The sequence below is a fragment of the Apostichopus japonicus genome, chromosome 9 (assembly GCF_037975245.1).
Source record: "Apostichopus japonicus isolate 1M-3 chromosome 9, ASM3797524v1, whole genome shotgun sequence".
Lineage (NCBI taxonomy): Eukaryota > Metazoa > Echinodermata > Holothuroidea > Aspidochirotida > Stichopodidae > Apostichopus > Apostichopus japonicus.
The window spans coordinates 13,760,013-13,776,869 of NC_092569.1; the positions used below are offsets into that span (position 1 = coordinate 13,760,013).

The 16,857-nt window shown below is 37.3% G+C and overlaps 1 protein-coding gene and 1 long non-coding RNA gene across 3 annotated transcripts; one reads left to right on the forward strand and one right to left on the reverse strand.

The window, feature by feature from the left end:
• Positions 1-407: 407 nt before the first annotated feature.
• Positions 408-10,169, reverse strand: LOC139974178 (NF-kappa-B inhibitor-interacting Ras-like protein 1). Of its 2 annotated transcripts, none has more exons than XM_071981152.1 (8): positions 10,061-10,169; positions 8,255-8,393; positions 6,939-7,037; positions 5,907-5,957; positions 5,134-5,235; positions 4,208-4,301; positions 3,282-3,368; positions 408-2,392 (listed from the first exon to the last, which is right to left on the reverse strand). In XM_071981152.1, exons 2-8 carry the CDS (start codon positions 8,354-8,356, stop codon positions 2,319-2,321), a joined length of 609 nt encoding a protein of 202 aa, XP_071837253.1. In that variant the 5' UTR covers positions 8,357-8,393; positions 10,061-10,169; the 3' UTR covers positions 408-2,318. The 2 variants fall into 2 exon arrangements, with proteins under 2 accessions (XP_071837253.1, XP_071837252.1); XM_071981151.1 differs by having other exon boundaries at positions 9,902-10,121.
• Positions 10,170-12,181: 2,012 nt separating this feature from the next.
• LOC139974186 (uncharacterized) lies at positions 12,182-16,292 on the forward strand. The gene is made up of 3 exons (XR_011795417.1): positions 12,182-12,297; positions 14,037-14,138; positions 15,296-16,292. It is a non-coding gene; the product is annotated as an uncharacterized lncRNA (long non-coding RNA).
• The last annotated feature ends 565 nt before the right edge of the window (positions 16,293-16,857 follow it).

Genomic DNA, 16,857 nt, shown 5'->3' on the forward strand with positions numbered 1-16,857 from the left:
CATTCCGCAGGGGCATAAAAAATTCAATTTCAGAAGTTATGTGAATTTTTGCAAATTTTATGTGTACTAAATCTATGTGAATCTATCTATCCATCAATCCATCTATACATATAATATATATATATATATATATATATATATATTTATATATATATATTATGTAGATCTATTTCAATCCTAGAAATCCTAATATATACCAGTATGACATACTGTGATTTTAGATTTTTGTTTTGAAAATTCATAGAATGAGGCCGATATCCTTGCCACACCTGAAACTCGCCGCCAAGACAACAGATTTTAATAAGAGGCCCCCAAGCTCGATATATACCTAGCTTAGGCCTCACAAAGTCCAAATCCGGCACTACTTGTAAACTTCTACTCTGATGATACTTTAACGAAAACAAAAAAAATGATAAACAGTTCTTATGTAGCGCAACTTACAATAAAGTCTCGCCGTGCTGTATTTAGTCTTGGTCATTGGTAACTTGTCACACCTACACACCAAAGTGTGTGCAATTCAATCAATCTCTCCTGGGGCACCACAACCACGTGTCCCCCGGGGGACTTCCCATAGGGTGCAGCCACAAACCGGCACACGCAACTATATTTACAAGTTACCTCGCAAGTCCCCATTTATACACCTCGGTGAAGAGAGGCAATGTAGATAAAGTGCCTTGCCCAAGGACACAACGCAATGATCTGGCCAGGGCTTGAACCTGTTATCCTTAGATCACCAGTCCACTGCCTTAACCACTTGACCACAACGCCGCCCCCCCCCCCCCATATAATTATCGTTCATTGGTTTGGTACTCCTTTTTTGTTTTCACAGTCATATGTAATGTCCTTACTGAAACGTGGTCTATTTAACGTAGGTGAGAAATTAAAACTTGCAAGGCACTGCATCACTTTCATGCTATGATTACATCAAAATCCCAAAGAGACTGCCATCACTTGGTTCTTTCTCATACACTACAGAGGATGATTAAGATTTTCGACACAATGGTTACTCAGGGTTCCCAACCTTCCCTAAAAAAAAAAAAAATTTTATACCGTTTCGATTACTTTTCATGACAAGACCAATTCAACCTTTCCCACAGAAGTTACGTTGTTTGTTTAAGGCAGATTTTCAGGACAGGTAAAAAGACCAAATATTATCAAAAAGAGAGAGAAAAAAACGAAAGAAAATCATTTCATTTACCATGATTTTAGTCACTGGTAATCAACCTTAACACTTGATGATATTCAAAACTTCCCTCTTTGAGTTTTAATAACAAATGTCTACTGTGATAAAAGGGCAAATAGGTTCTAACAATATAAAAATATAAAAATTATTCTATTAGTTAAAGGAAAAAACGAAGATTTAAGTACCTATTCTGCCACTAGTTTTATGAAATATACAAATCATCATATTTTCAAGTGGGAATTGTTATGTTGTGAACAAACAATTTCTTGAAATCTTCCTAATGCATCTGCAGGGCACGCTAGCTTATACACAGATCAGACACAATTTTCATATAATTATAAAAAAGAATGAATTAAATTCAAAGAAAGACCTAATATAATATTGAAAAAAAGTTACAAAATTGTGACTAAATTTGTATGGAAGCTTCTAAGGTCCATTCCATTTATATCTTATCCATGATTAAACACAGATGAAGAAATAATATTGTATTCCATTGTCCGGTGTTAGGCTTCCTTTCAACCCACTTCTTTCCGAAACAAAGTTTTTTTTTTTTAATCCTGCTCTCCAGATAACAATGGTTTAATCATGTCTATTGCACAAAGCGAGAGTTACTCCTTTAAACCTCTCTTCATCAAGCAAGAGTTACTCCTTTAAAGGGTGTGAAGACTTGCACACAAAGAAACGTCTAATGCCGGTAATCTGACCTAGTTTCGAATGAGGTGTAACAGAAGTGTTAGACACCACCATCGATCCCATAAAATACACACACACAGCTTGCTACTATTTAATTTAGACACTAGTGTAGAGTCAGTACATACAGCTGCGGTCAATACCCACAGCACAGTGTACAAACAATACAGCGATGGACATCTCAGGTCCAGCTTAAGATAACAAGGTATCACGTTTCATTACTGTCTGCGTTTTGCAGCAACACAAACAAAACGTCACTTGCAAGCAACGGAAAGTTAACTTTTTCTGATGGCCTCACGTGGTTTGGGGCGAGTCTTCAATGCCTTTAAACCTCTCTTCATCAAGGGAGAGTTACCCCTTTAAACCTCTCTTCATCATAACTAGTCAGTGGCTACAGTATACAATTATATCTATATATACAAATACGCTGTCTTGTTAAATTCAGTTACACATCTAAGGAAAAACTCTGCAGTTGTCTTGGCTTGAAGTTCCTCACTGAAAGTTGAAATGGTGACTTTGCTGTAAGAAAAAAAGAGAGAAGCAATTAAAAAGTTTTGATTATTTGAAAATTGAAACACATAGGCCAAAGAAATACACTTGCAAAGAATTTTGAGGATTAAAATAAATTGTTGTATATAAAGCTATTTATCAAATTTCTAAAGCTAAAAGGGGCACTTTTGAATTGTTCACAAATTTGTCAAAACCTTTCAAAACTCTTCAGTGAGTTTGGTTTATCAATACAACTTGATAATTATTCTCAAGATTGGGTAGTGTCCTCTATGAAATGAAACAAAAGGGCAGTAAAATAAACAGACAATATGGTCTTTGTGCTGTTGTAAATAACCTTTAATTTAAGAAACAATTGCAAGTCAGAAAATAATCGACATAGTTTGATGAGACTCAGCCTCTTTATTCTAGGAACTCTCTCATCTCTCTTTATGCTGGGATGTTTTTTTTCCACCTAAGGTTAATAATCAGGGATGAGCCTGGGATAAAAAAAAATCATGGAACTTTGCAAAAATTGCGGTATAGGCTCCAGTTTGTGAATGCTACAGTCAGTTAGGATAATAGTTTTTTTTTCCTGAGGTAGAAAAGAATTCACGGATATTCCGCGATCTCGCGGAAAAAGCTCTTGCCTGTATAATAGTTTAGATACCAAGTATGAACACCAAACATGATGTAATTTTTGAGTTATCATGTGTCCAAGGTCTTCCAACTTTGACCTCTCCTGACTTGAATTTATCTTTGACCTCCAGCAATTTTGATCTTATAACCACCAAGGGCGATGAACATACCAAGTACGAACAGCTAAGATGAACTGTTTTGAGTTAGTGTTTACAAGATTGGGCATCACATACATACAGACGCCCATGGACGCACACACACAGCAGAAACAGTGTGAACTTACTTGGAGGAGTAGTCAATTTAGATGTAAGGGAGACAATAGGTTCCATCAGCCCCTTCCTGTTGGCTACCGTCACTTCAAATAAAGGAACTAAAAGAAGTAGATCAGACTTATAAGTTGAGTTCAACTTACATATTTTGGACAATAATCATAATAATAATAATAATAAAATAAGAATTTGTAAAGCGCTTTTATCCAGTTAAGAAAACTGCTCAGAAGCGCTGCAGGAGCAAAGTACCCAAAATGGACACAACAGTTATTAAACTAATGGATATGCATTCATGAATAAGAACGTCTTGAGTTCTTTTCTGGAAAGTTAACACAGGCTGGATTGTTTTCACATGTAAGGGGAGACTGTTCCAGAGCTGTGGAGCTGATCTAGCAAAGCAACAATGAAATAAATTCCAAAGTGGATACAATTATAATGAAAGGATGGCTTTAGTGTTGCAAGAAACAATTAAGTGAAAATAACATGAAATGGAAAAATTTGTGTAGTGTGGATCCTTCTTGCCCTTGCAAATTTATCGGAAACAAAATGTGGACAGCACTCTTCAATCGAAAAGAAAAAAAAACTTCCGCAGAACCTTCTTTGAGCAACATTCATTTTTTACTCTTTGTTCATATTTTACTCATAAATTTTCAAAGAGCAAAAGAAACTATTGCTTAGAGTAATGGTATTCATATAGTAAAAGACTTTCTCTTTCACAACCTTTCTGCTTGGAACTTCCCAGTTGATTGCTGTTTCTGCTTTTGTTTTTTATTTGTTTTAAGTACAAACCTCACAAAATTTAACCATGCATGGCTGTGCTTTGTAAACATATCCTTAAATGCTAGTTAAAAAATCAATGAGTTTTAATAACCCTAAAACTTTTTGAATAACAAGTCTGCACTAATAGATTTGACTTTTGAACTTGTTCTCACAGACTTACTTTTCTCCTTTTTGGCCCATTTACTGGCCTTATCAAAATCTACCTCTCTCTCTTGATTCAGATCGGCCTTGTTACCGATAATAATGAGGGAAATCTGGGAAAAGAAAACATGCATTTCAATCAAATGAGTACTGCATGTTCTGAAAGGTGTAGCAAAGATGAAGATGGGAATTGAATCAACGTTTGTTTTTGTATTTTTCTCTGTAAAGTATATCTAATGCCTCAAGCTTAACCTTAAGGACACACAAAAAAAAAGAGGAAAAAACCAAGACAGATTTATTTTTCTCACAAATAGGACATTACAATGAATCTGACTTAATGTATAGTGATGGTGTATATGTTTACAACGGTTTCTTGATTTGACCTCTGATGACACCAAATGACCTTTGCCCTCCGCCAAAAACAAAAGCCTTTTTGTACTGAATGTGGTACTTCTACACACGAAATATGAATTTGGTCTGACATGCCCTTCTTGAGATATCGTGTTTACAAGCTGGGCGTGCCAAATGCACTCACACACGCACACACACACATGTTTGTATTACATTCAGACCGAGGACCCCATTGTATTTTCGATTGTTCAAATCCACGTACCCTAACCTTAACAATACCCCATACAATAGAACTCTTCCGAGGACGTGGTGATTCTTTAGAAACCACAACCAAGGACCTGAAATTCTTTTGTTCAAGTCCTCGGTCAGAATACAAAACAAACACACACATACATACCTACACACATACGCCATCATGAATGCAAAGGTTACGATTATCATTAAAACCAAAATATACACCAACGTTGATTAAAAGCGAAACGCTGTCCATTATGAAAAGCTATGTCAAATCAAAACTATAACGTGCGACATCTTACAGATACCAAGTAGAGCCAAGTCTAAGAAACCATCAATTTTATTTAATCAGTAATTTACCTCTCGTTTCTCTCGCTCTTTTATCCTGTCGACTTCTCTTTTGACCTTCTCTACAAATCTGAACGTATCCACACTAGTGATGGTGTAGACAAGAATCATTCCCTGTCGAAAAATGCAAAAAAAAAAGGTGTCCATAACTGATCCAAACTCACCCATTAAACTGATAAGATGTTTGTCAGCATCTTTGGGAGATCTTGTAAGTATACAATTGTATAAAGTAACATTCCTATGGAACGATTATACCTGTATGATTGTGTTCAGGCATCACTTGATGGCCTTTAGTGACATCACCTGCATTTTGCATCTTAGGAGGTTGAGGCAGAGAGGGATGAGGGGATGGAAGGGGGGGGGTTTAGATTATACACGGCAAAAGGACAATATTGAAGAAATGTCACCCAGGATAGAGCCTGGAATTGGAAACTAAACATTTTGATTGACAACTCAATCCTACTCCCCTAATTACACTTGACCTTTGATCACCACAGTTTTATGCCAAGTATACAGTCCTCTTGCAAGGGAATACTAAAATCATACTACACATGATCTTGGTCGAAGTTTGAAGAGCAATCTTCACTGTAATGTAGTCACGGGTAAGCCATCCACAACAGTTTGTTAACATGCAAATCTGTATGGGCAGTAGCAAGAGGGTTTTTCTGTGATCTTCATCAGGCTCCGGTTTACGTCAAATTCTCCACTAAAATAAAGTTTTTATACAGTATATAGAAACTGGCTCAAAGGTTGGAAAGAGACAACAAAAAAAAAACAATACTCACATCGGCAATATTGTAAAAGTGCCTGGGGAGTTCTGGATTACTCTGAGAATCCTGGGAGGGGCAAAGAGAAAGTGAAATTGAATTTCATCAGACATAATTTTTGTTTGGGTTGTATAGGTCAAGGATGTTAACTGTTGTCTATACAGATCGGAATTGAACCATGTAAGTTCTGGAGTGGAGGTGACTGAGTTTTTTAACACAATACATACCTGCTTTATAGTCTAGTGATGCCACAGAAAGCACAGATTTATCTCTAATTATTTTTTAATTCTGGGGCATCTAAGAATAAATCTTGTAATTATCAGGCATCAAAGTTTTGCTTTTCCTTCATATAAAAGACTGACAACTTAATGAAGTTTTCAGAGAGCAACTGCAGAGCTCCATATCATTGTTCGACCAGATCTGGAATTTAGCAAATCTTGTTACTGATATCAATTATGGTAGCATTGCCATACCATTATCAAATACTATCATTTACTTTAGTAAGGTTTACTTTCCTCTTGAAATAGTAATGTTTACTTTCCTCTTGAAAATATGAACAAACAGAAAAGCAAATAAGAAAAGATTTCATTGCCTCAAGGGGCTATTACACCACACAGTATACCAAGAGGCAGAACCCAGTCCATGAATTACATTTAAATTTGATAGTTCACAATTTTATATTCAAAGGGTAGAAGCAGAGAGGGGGGGGGGGGGGGTTGATTGTTGGCCAGAATCATCTACTTTGTACTAAAGAGAGGAAGAAGTCTGTTTCAGCAGAGGTTGTCATTATGTGGAGTGCAGACTGTGCAGTGCAATTTTTTTCCAGCGCATCGAGATGTTTTTAATGTTTTTGGGCGTTATATGAACTGTATATTATTATTTTTAAATTACTTACCAAACCTTCGGTATCATAAAATCTTATTCCCTCCTTTTGGGGGGGGGGGGGTTGTAGGATTGTTGGCCAAAATTCTCTCCTTGGGGGGGGGGGTAGGATTGTTGGCCAGAAGCACCTATGCAGGGGTTCTGTGGAGTACAGTGCAAATTACTTACCAAACCTTTGGTATCATAAAATCTTATTCTCTCCTTTGTTCCTCTGTTAGTTTCCACTGTTGCTTCATATACATCTTCTATTGTGGGGAATGTCTCGCCCTAGGAAGGTTACAAAATAAGACAGTGAGTGATCAGTTTACCTTACAGAGCATTTCATATAAAAAAATGAAATAAAAAGTGAACAAAAAGTATTGATTTATAAAATGTGTCACGGTTAATTTCAGGTTAAAAACAAAAAATAAACATAATTGTTTGTTGAATGTCTGTTATTCCAATGCTATGATCTTACAGAATCAATTACTAACTGCTGATTATTATTATTATTATTAATTAAGTAGATGAATCAGGTAGCTGGGAAACCCTATACTACATTGCAACCTGGTTAACAGAAGGATTTAGGCAGAAAGTTGTTTATTTCCCACTTGAAATGTTGTATAATATTGAGTGCTGGTTTCTATAGCTATTGTAATCTTGAGTAAGATTGCAAACCATTCTTTTGGGTTTTAATGTTATTGTTATAGCCACGCGATGTTGGCATACCATTGTAATGTTAATTTGCACATGTTGTTGTAGTTGTATGCATCTCAGTTATGTTGGTAATTGTGTTAGTGTAATTGTGTGTTCTTTGTTAAGTGTCTTAGATATATATGGTAAGGAGCCGAGGCTCAAGTAGTCTAGATTGGGTCTCAGCCGACGCACGTTGTCGGATAGTTAATAGATAAGAAAGAGTTCCACGCCGTCTCAGTTTCGTGTTTAGTTGTGTACATATATTTTACCTGTCTCGTACTACTACGACAGGATCCACGTCGTAGCCGAATTATCTGGTGATATGGCTAACGTTACACTATTCCAGTTTCTAAGACATTTACCTATAAACTATGCTTAATCTGTTGAATGCTCCTTTAAAGCTAAATTGAGCATGACATCAGCTACATAGTGCAATAATAGTTCTAATAAATCAATCAGCAAACGGTTCTCTTAACGTCATATATATAAACAACAGAAAACCCTTGGATGGTATTCAAACCAAGTGTCCTTGACAAATTTGTATCACATTGTAAACATTCCAACAAGTCACATTTTTGTCCTAAGTAATACATCTTAGGAACTGACCTGATCGCCTGTGTCTTAGGCTAAGCAGTCCAGCAACTTTAACTATTGAGCCTCAGTTAGATTTAACAGATATATTTAAAATGGTTATAGAAATACAAACTGGTATCAGTATTTTTCAATGACCTTCAATATACTGTACATCTATAGTTTCGTGACTTGAGTCAGCCCTAAAGAAGAGGCACCTTCGCAGGGGTCACACTAACCTTTCCAATGTTGTGGTTGCCATACAAGATTTGTTCCACCATGGCAGTTTTGCCAACAGCTACTGCGCCACAAACGATCAGCCTGCATGCAGGCTTACCCATGGTTGAATTCCTTCACTCGCTTAACCAGTGACTGGCTCTAAATATGAGAGAACAATACAAGGTACTATAAATGGAGACTTCTTGTATAACTTCAAACAAATCAAATCCATATATACCACATACGCAATACTCTACAGGTATCTGGGTAGTGCTCGAGACGTGTCACTTCTAATGTGCTGGTAAAACATGTATGCATACATACTAGCATGGTATGGTGAGCTATGGGGAAACTTAAGACATCAAACGGGAAATATATGTTCAATGTCATAGAAATTCAATCAAACATACTATTATACAACTTCTGCAATGTATTACATGATATTCTATATATTCCAAGTTTTGTAAAAGGCACACTGAAGGAGTTGCAAGTTGGACCAAATGTGTCAAGAGATGCCATCAAAACCTACCGACCATAAGGGGGTCATGTGATGTTCCACTGTAGCACCTAACTCTTTTAGTATTCCTTGAATGTGTATTCAATGAATAGCTAGAATGTCCCAATCGTGTAGCTGCTACAGTCCTGTTGAAACTTAGCAACCACAGAACTTTTGTTGTGATGCCTGCATCATTGCTTAATGCAATTTTAAATTCCAATGTTGCTACTTTCTTCCAAATAATCAAACTGCAGATCTATGAAATAAATGTAGCATAGCAGGACTATATGAAATGTACAAAGGCATAATCAACAGAGGACAGGATTTGCTGTTCCTTGGCAACACAAGTCTCCTTACTGTAATGTATATGACTGCAAAATGTGTGTGATGTGTTACGGGAGACCACCAAAGGCAATCTATTTAGAATTTGACTGTAAGATGTACCAATAGTATTAGTAGCTGGAGTCCATGCACATCAAATCTTTTCTGACACAGAAAGGTAAATCTGAACATCATTATCATCAAAGCAATTATTCTTAAATTTACTGTCAATGCCAACTGGAGTGGCGGTCTTTTATCTATGTAACTCTTATCACTTCGAATTGACAAAGGGTTAAATAATATGTATTGTTAGTAGCACGTCACATGGCCCTCCGTGCTTGGTACGTTTTCTTACTGTGTACTTCTAGATTTTTGTATATTTCAATGCTACTGTACAGGAGGTGGATGGATAATGCAAAGGACTATCTAGACTAACTTAACATTACTACTTCTCGACCACAGTAGCAAGAAACATTAAATCCTTTATCAGAAAAATCTCAGCAAAATATACATCATAGTTGTTCATACTAGTTAAGGCTACATGCATCATTACAATTCTGAGGAGTAAAACGATAATACAGCTCAAGTAAAATTTGGTTATCTACCGTGAGGATATAACATAACGTTCGGCTATTTGCCACTACCGATAGACAACGTTATCATAATCTACTGTATGCGCTTGGCCAATTTTACAGGTCGCCTTGTTTACTTATTACCAGTACCAATTCCGCTACAACAGTTCATTTACAATTACAGTGAGTAGGCCTAGGCTGCAGTACATTATTAACTGTAAGTGTAATAGGCATATCCTATCGAAGTTTGTTTCTTAGTTTAGTAACAAAACACTAACACGGATGCACTGTTTCGTCTGTCTTCCTTTATCTTCTCTTGTGAGTTGTAAAATGTTAGGTCAAACGTTATCGTCACCGTTCCGGTGACTTGTTAACTAGATATGTAGATTTCGTAATTTACACTTGCCTAACTCAACCAGTAACATTTAGTAACAAACCTTGATTAGTCACAACCCTAAGATTAACAGCTGACGTGACCAGTGAGCAAGTGAGCCTAGCGCTAGTAGATCTCAACGACTAATAAGTCATTATCTACATGAATACATAAACACAACATGTAGGTACAGTTACAAATCTCTTCCCAAAGCCTCGATCATGAGAAGGAAAAGATGTCGTCGTTGAAGGCGCGTTGTCATAACACCTCCAACCATCCATGTGTGAGGAATCCAATGGGCCAATTAGATCATATCCGTATATGTAGAAGAGGGAAATGGGGTGCCAGGGAGCGGGGTTGCTTGCACTCCAGGGATGGCCCCATTTGCGAGTGTCCATATAGTTGTATGTATGCATGTATTTTAGATCCTCCTGCAAGCAGGAACACTCGAAGAAGCCTCATTGGCTTATCAAAGCCGCAAGCTGACCGAAGTCAGTCTCTTAGAGTCATATTTATCGTCCATGATCGTGAATTGTCAATTGTCAATAACTCTGCAACTGGACGACATGCATTATCTTAGACTTAGAGTGACTCGAACTGGGGACCTTATGATTGAAAGGCACCGAAGTTAACCACTGAGCTATTACTACGTTGTACAAACAAAGGTTGTACACTGCAAACCAAAGGGATAACATTACAGAAAATTATGCGGTCACTCCCTCCAAATCATTAATGCACATATCTCAAGTTTATTCGTATATAAAACTAGAATTGAACTTGTCAAATAGTCAATCTTTGATGAATTTGATGGGAGTTGCAGCTATTTTCATGATTTATGATGTCTATTAGAGTGATTAGGACACTGTTGCTCAAAGGTGACTGTAGACCTTAAATTCTATAAATGACTAAACAAACTTGTCTTATTCGTGAATTTCTAGCTTCTTAAAGCCTTTGTGTTGATATTTATGATTCTTGAAGCAGTATTTATTATATACGACTTGAATTTCAGATTGGTTGATAAAATTTCACGGTCACTTTCTTTCAAATATTTTCTTATACACATTTCCTCAGACTCATTCATTGAATTGTGTCCAATTAATATGGTTATGCTGAAAATAGATGCGAGTAAAGCTATGCTGACCCGAGAGATTGCATCACCTCATCTTCCAAGGATCTGTCCATACAATTATACGATTCAGAGAGAGATTTTTTTCCTCAGAAACAGTCTATAGCTTGTTGGTATACCGCACCACAATAAGAGAAGTACACGTCCACCTGAACGATTAACCATTGTCGTACATTGACCTACTGTGACCTACTGTATTGAATGTGTTTTGGCTTTTTCATCACCGTGCTCTTCTTTTTTATGCAGTGGATGTTGAAGAGGACGAAATATCTACTGATTATCTAAGATTCTGGAGGATTGACAAATGGCATGCTCATGACACTATTTTTACAGAGACTTAAAATCATTATATATTCTGATGTCAATCCGGTCATCATTGTCTCTGTCACGGGTACTGGAAGATTCCCAGAGTTCCAAAAACATGGAATCATAAGCATCATGGAAGCATGATTTCGAAACAATACAAAAAAGATAACAGCGCAAAGCTAAATTTGGAAACGTTTATTAACACTTATTCCTATTAATGTGCTTGATAAATTGATACATACAAAGTGACGGAGGGAGAATTCGAAATGGTAAACATGTTTTCGGAGAAGAATATAGAACTAGGGAGAGGACCTGTAGGTTTAAATTTTCAATGTTTCGGGAACGGTTGTCCTACGAAAACACGCAAGGAATTTCCGTTGGCAGAAATTGTTAATCTTACAGTGAGATAAACGCATTCCTTAGGAAATCTATCACTGTAATAGAATTAACACTCTAAAAAGAAACGTCTTTTGAAAACGCGTTGTTGCGTTATTTTCTAAACATTCCGTTAAACAGCATCGTCCCCCGTGGTTGTGCGCATTGGCTAATGGTGTTAATCCAGTTCTATAAACACTGCCATGTGTTTCCAAAGTTGTGATCGCGTAACGATATTGAGCTCGACGTATGCCTCAAATGTTTTTATCAACACCAGCGTCTTTGTGGTATATTAATATTAGCAGCACGGCCCAACAGTATTAGCACCCAAGTGTTAATAGCAAATGATGTCACGAATTAAGCCACGCCTTCTTCAGACGCGTTGATATGACTCGCGACACGCGAACGTCGTACGCCTGCATTGCCTACCTAATTGTCATCATCACCTCCTGATTTGCCGTTCTGTACCAGTCAGATTGAAACGAAAAGAAGAGGTATTTTGCAGTCTGCTTAAATTTTGCATTGCCTAGATTAATAGGGTGAAATATTGGACATGAACATTAAACATAGGCCTAGACCTAGCGACCGTCAGGCCAGAAGTGTAAAACTAAAAGGCGGCAAATAGCCTAACGTTAACTGACGCTACACATTGACACAAAACGGAATGCAGATAGCCTAACGTGCTGTCTGCTAACTTGCGTCAACAATGCTAAGTTGGACGCAGTCAGTACGGTGGGCTATTTAGCCCTTAGCTGCTAAGTTGGACACAGTCAGTAGGCTATTTAGGCCTAGGCTAGGTCTATGGTTTATTACGGGCCTAGGTTTGGGATCATATCTGCCTATTCAGTGAACATCCACAAACTGACAAAGGAAGCATATGAAACCATGAATATGATCAGAAGAAATAGGGCTAGCCTAGGCTACCTGGCTCATATTTAGAATCTGTGACTGAACTAGCCCTACTTCATACCCAGAATGTAATTATAATGATGGTGTGTCGTTCTCAAAAAGCACTCCTGTACTGACTTAGTGCACAGTGCGATGTACTTCCTGTCACAGATTCTAAATTATTTCCCTACGCTATGGGTCAATGTTCTTCAATTAACTAGAGGATTAAAGGTAGTGTGCGAAATTCATTTCTTGGGGCCGTTTGGGCTGGATTGTCTTAGCGGTACCGCTTTCTTTGGACTGTCTTATGACGGTGCCGCACCTGCTGGCCAGGAGAAGGACCGTCATATTTAAGGATACCTAGGAGCAAACCCACAAACAAGCGCCATCGCTAGGCCTTAACTCTTTGTGATAACTTGTAATTTTGATGTGTTTGTTTGTTTCCCCAAAATTAATAGCCTGATCAACAATAAACATGGGCATTACATCACTATAATGTCATGAGTGTTACGTCATATACCACAGCGCACTGACGCAGCGCACAGCATGCAGTCGTGAACTTAACTTAAGTGATCATGATTTCTGAAAAGTTCCCAGATAAGGCAGAATAATTAAAAAGGTAGAAAAAATTGTAAGAACTTAACAATACTACCTTAACCCTATTGATTAAATAAATATTAACTGTAGAAATTGTATTTCTAGCCTAGCCTAGAACTATCTAGACCTGAGTATAAGCCAAAATGGAACCGGTAAAACTAGTTAAAACTAGAACTCCCACAGTAACGTTAGCCTAACAACAGTCAAAATGCATTAGGCCTAAGTAATCTGCTAAACAGGTTGGACTTGGTCGTAATTAAAACCGATTTTCCCTAGGCACTAACTAGACAGTTACTGATATTTAAGTTGTATTTTGTGAAACTTGTCATTTCCTAACCTGCTAAAACAGCTCGTAATGTAATAAATACTTGTAATTATCTAACACAGACCGGCAATACCACCGGCAAAGTGTGCTGAAGCTAGCATGTCAATGTGACACTATGTTGCTAACGGTACTTATAAGTAAATTAAGCCGCAGTTTGTGTTAGGGGCCATTTCCTTGCAACCAAGCCCCTGACTCGGATGGAACTTAGTGGAGCACCTATAGTATATGTGTGTGGTTACTGGGTAGTGTGTCATCTCATCTCATTACTCTCCATATCTTTTCTCAAGACAATATGCACCTCTTCAAAATAACATTTATTAGGTGCATTCTTTCAGCATCAGTCATCACATACAACTAGAAGTCATGCTCATTTGTGATAAGATAATGTTGATGATTTGAAATGATTTTTTTCTCTCGTTTCAGACGGTGCATTCATCGCTGAACCTGTTGCAGTCCCTTGAGAAGAAGGTTGCGGTCATAAAGGGTAAAGGAACAAAGTCCAAAACTGTATTTACAATATTGGAGGTATGACTTGTTCCTTTTTGTTAGTCATTCATTTCAAAGGTTATATCGGTAGAATTGTCACACTCAACCATAGTGGCAACCCGCAAAAACCCAAGCAAAATTTAGGTGTGGTGATCAATTATGATGGGTTCCAATGGAAATATGCAAACTGAGAAGCAGTGTGTTACCTCAGGACACTGTGTCATTGAAGTTAATCTTCATACCTATACCCATACTAGGGGTTGGGTTGTCTGTCCCTGCATTGTATAATCCGCTAACAGTATACTATACGAATAATGAACCCCCAAGCTGACGTTTAGTCGATGCAGCGTGAAAATGGAGAAACCTACTATTACATAATGTTTTTGTGATAGTCGAGGGGGAAAGCAAAATACCTGTTCAATGCAAAGTCAATGCAAAATTAACATTTTTGAAACTCTGTCACACAAGAATGGCGAATCTGATTTGAATAAAACTTCACAGAATTTTGAGGAATATAGAGATGCAAGCATGAAGTGACTCTGGAGAAGATATTTACCTTGCACTTTTCACTAAATGGAGGAATGAAAAATCAGCAATTACTGGGAAACTCAAAGGGGCCTACATTTGGTTCCCCTCGGGACGTCATTGAACCCGTATGATTAATTTAGGAAACACAGAAATGAAATGAGTTCAAAACTCAAATTTTGAGATGCAGGGTTTGGTAATATGCTCTTGCCATCTATGTGGTTACAAAGCAATCCGCTGCACCTCCAAAAATGTAAGTTTGCACTTGAATAGACCATCAAAAAAATGTATTCATTTGCCTGTTATAGTCAATCAGCTCCATGGGTTCAGAAAAGTCAGGCCGGAGGTATGACCAGCCTTAAGGGACTACTGAATGGAAAACCTTGGATTGCAGATTTTGTTTATACCACGAAGAACAAAACAACCCTAACGTAATAAATTATTATGATAAAGTAACGCAGCATTCTTGTGTGCAGAAAGTCACAATTATGTGTTTCTATAACAAATGAGCTGTTTTGATATTTGAGGTCAAAGGTTATTATTCGGTCCCTTATAGTTTCCTTGGACTGGATATCAGAGTAGGTATATATGAACGGCAACATTATTATTTATGAAATGACTTTCAAGAATATATAGTTACTGTTGATAATATTCATCCTATTTAATTGCAGGTCGACAACATTGACATTCCGGAGGATGTCCTTTGCCCGGAAGCTTGGCGTGAAGGATAAAGCCCCTCTTGAGCTCCGCATCCTAACCATCGACAATGACATCAAAACGATTTATGCTGTTGGTGAAGGTGTATTCATTGACTGTGGAACAAACAATTCCCTTGAAGCAATTATTGCTCTGCTGGGTGGATATTACATTTTTGACTTGAACTATCCGGCCATATAAGGACAGCTGCTGGGCTTCCTCCAACAGCATATTCTCGAAGAGCCATATACATACTTCAAGGGAAGCAATTACCAGCAGTTTTCTAACAAGCTTAAATTTTCCATAAAAGAGCTTTAAGTTTTTCTTGGCATGATTCTTTTGGAGTTGACAGGTGTTGTTGCTTTTTGGATTCAATGAAGTAGTAGTTGTTAATAAAATGTGCATATTCAATAATCTGTTTCCTTTTGTATCAGTACTTTGCAAATTTCCTGATATATATTGCACTGTTCAAGAGTTCGTAATGTGAAGAAGATGTACCACTCTTAATAAGAACAGTTTGTTTCAGCCCTCATGTGAGCACAAGTAATACATTTCCAGATTGAGAAATTAACCCAGTCATCTTTGTGTTTATAAAAACTGGGAATTTACCTTAATTCAAGCAAGGGCTGCTTAGCCCTGGTGTGCTTCACATCTTCTACCCAGCTGGTTCCCAGACTGTCTCGGGGACATCTAAGGTCATTTTGGAACGAATGGTTAAAACCAAAATGAACACCATGCTTGCTAAAGCATTAATCCCTGTTTCAACACCTACTGTTGCTCTTAAAACACAATTTTTGTTATAGACGTGTATACGCGTTAATTAAGTGTTACATGGCTGAAGACGCGTTGAGGCGTTAATTTTACATGAACACATAAACGTGTTAAAACCTTATCCGATTAACACTAAAACGCGTTCATTAAGTGTTACAAAAATGTGTTAATTTAGGCGTTAAAACATTAACACCATTTGTTACAGTGAATTATCTAAACATAACATAATTAATGTGATTTTAAATTATACACTGACTCAAAAAAAAAACCAACGGACGTTAGGAGATAATTCCTACTCTGATTCTTGCCATCTTTGTTATTCCATCTAATTCAATGATTTATTATAAGTATATGTCTCCTAGTTTATCTTCAAAGCATCCATACACATTTCGAAGCACACATAATCGTCTCCCTGCAGGGTTGCGTATATGTCTCTGGACATATGCATCTCTGGTTCCATGGAAGCCGATGTAGAGCAACCGTTTGTGTTGGAACAAGTTCTCTAGTGTCATGATCTGCAGTGTAGCATGATTTCTATTAACTAAACACCATTCAAATAATTCTGAAGAACAATGTCAAATGAAAGAGAACAAACAAACAGTAGTGATTAAACATAGATTATGCGTGACATTTGTTCTGCGCACGTAATGTAATTGCTAACTGCTTGCTAATCAAATCAACACAGGTCTTCCATTTGTGGAAGTAGAGTACAACACAGACACTGTTGATCAAATGCGGACAGCGGCATTGAGCGAACAAAAATAAA

What these genes read in the sequence shown, in the direction of transcription:
- LOC139974178 (XM_071981152.1), bottom strand. Translation starts at nt 8,356, where the DNA reads ATGGGTAAGCCTGCATGCAGGCTGATCGTTTGTGGCGCAGTAGCTGTT. An exon ending in TTTATGATACCAAAGGTTTG is followed by an intron (nt 5,958 to 6,938) that starts GTAAGTAATTTG and finishes TGCCCCTCCCAG; the next exon opens with GATTCTCAGAGTAATCCAGA. An exon ending in AAGAGCGAGAGAAACGAGAG is followed by an intron (nt 4,302 to 5,133) that starts GTAAATTACTGA and finishes TTCTTTTCCCAG; the next exon opens with ATTTCCCTCATTATTATCGG.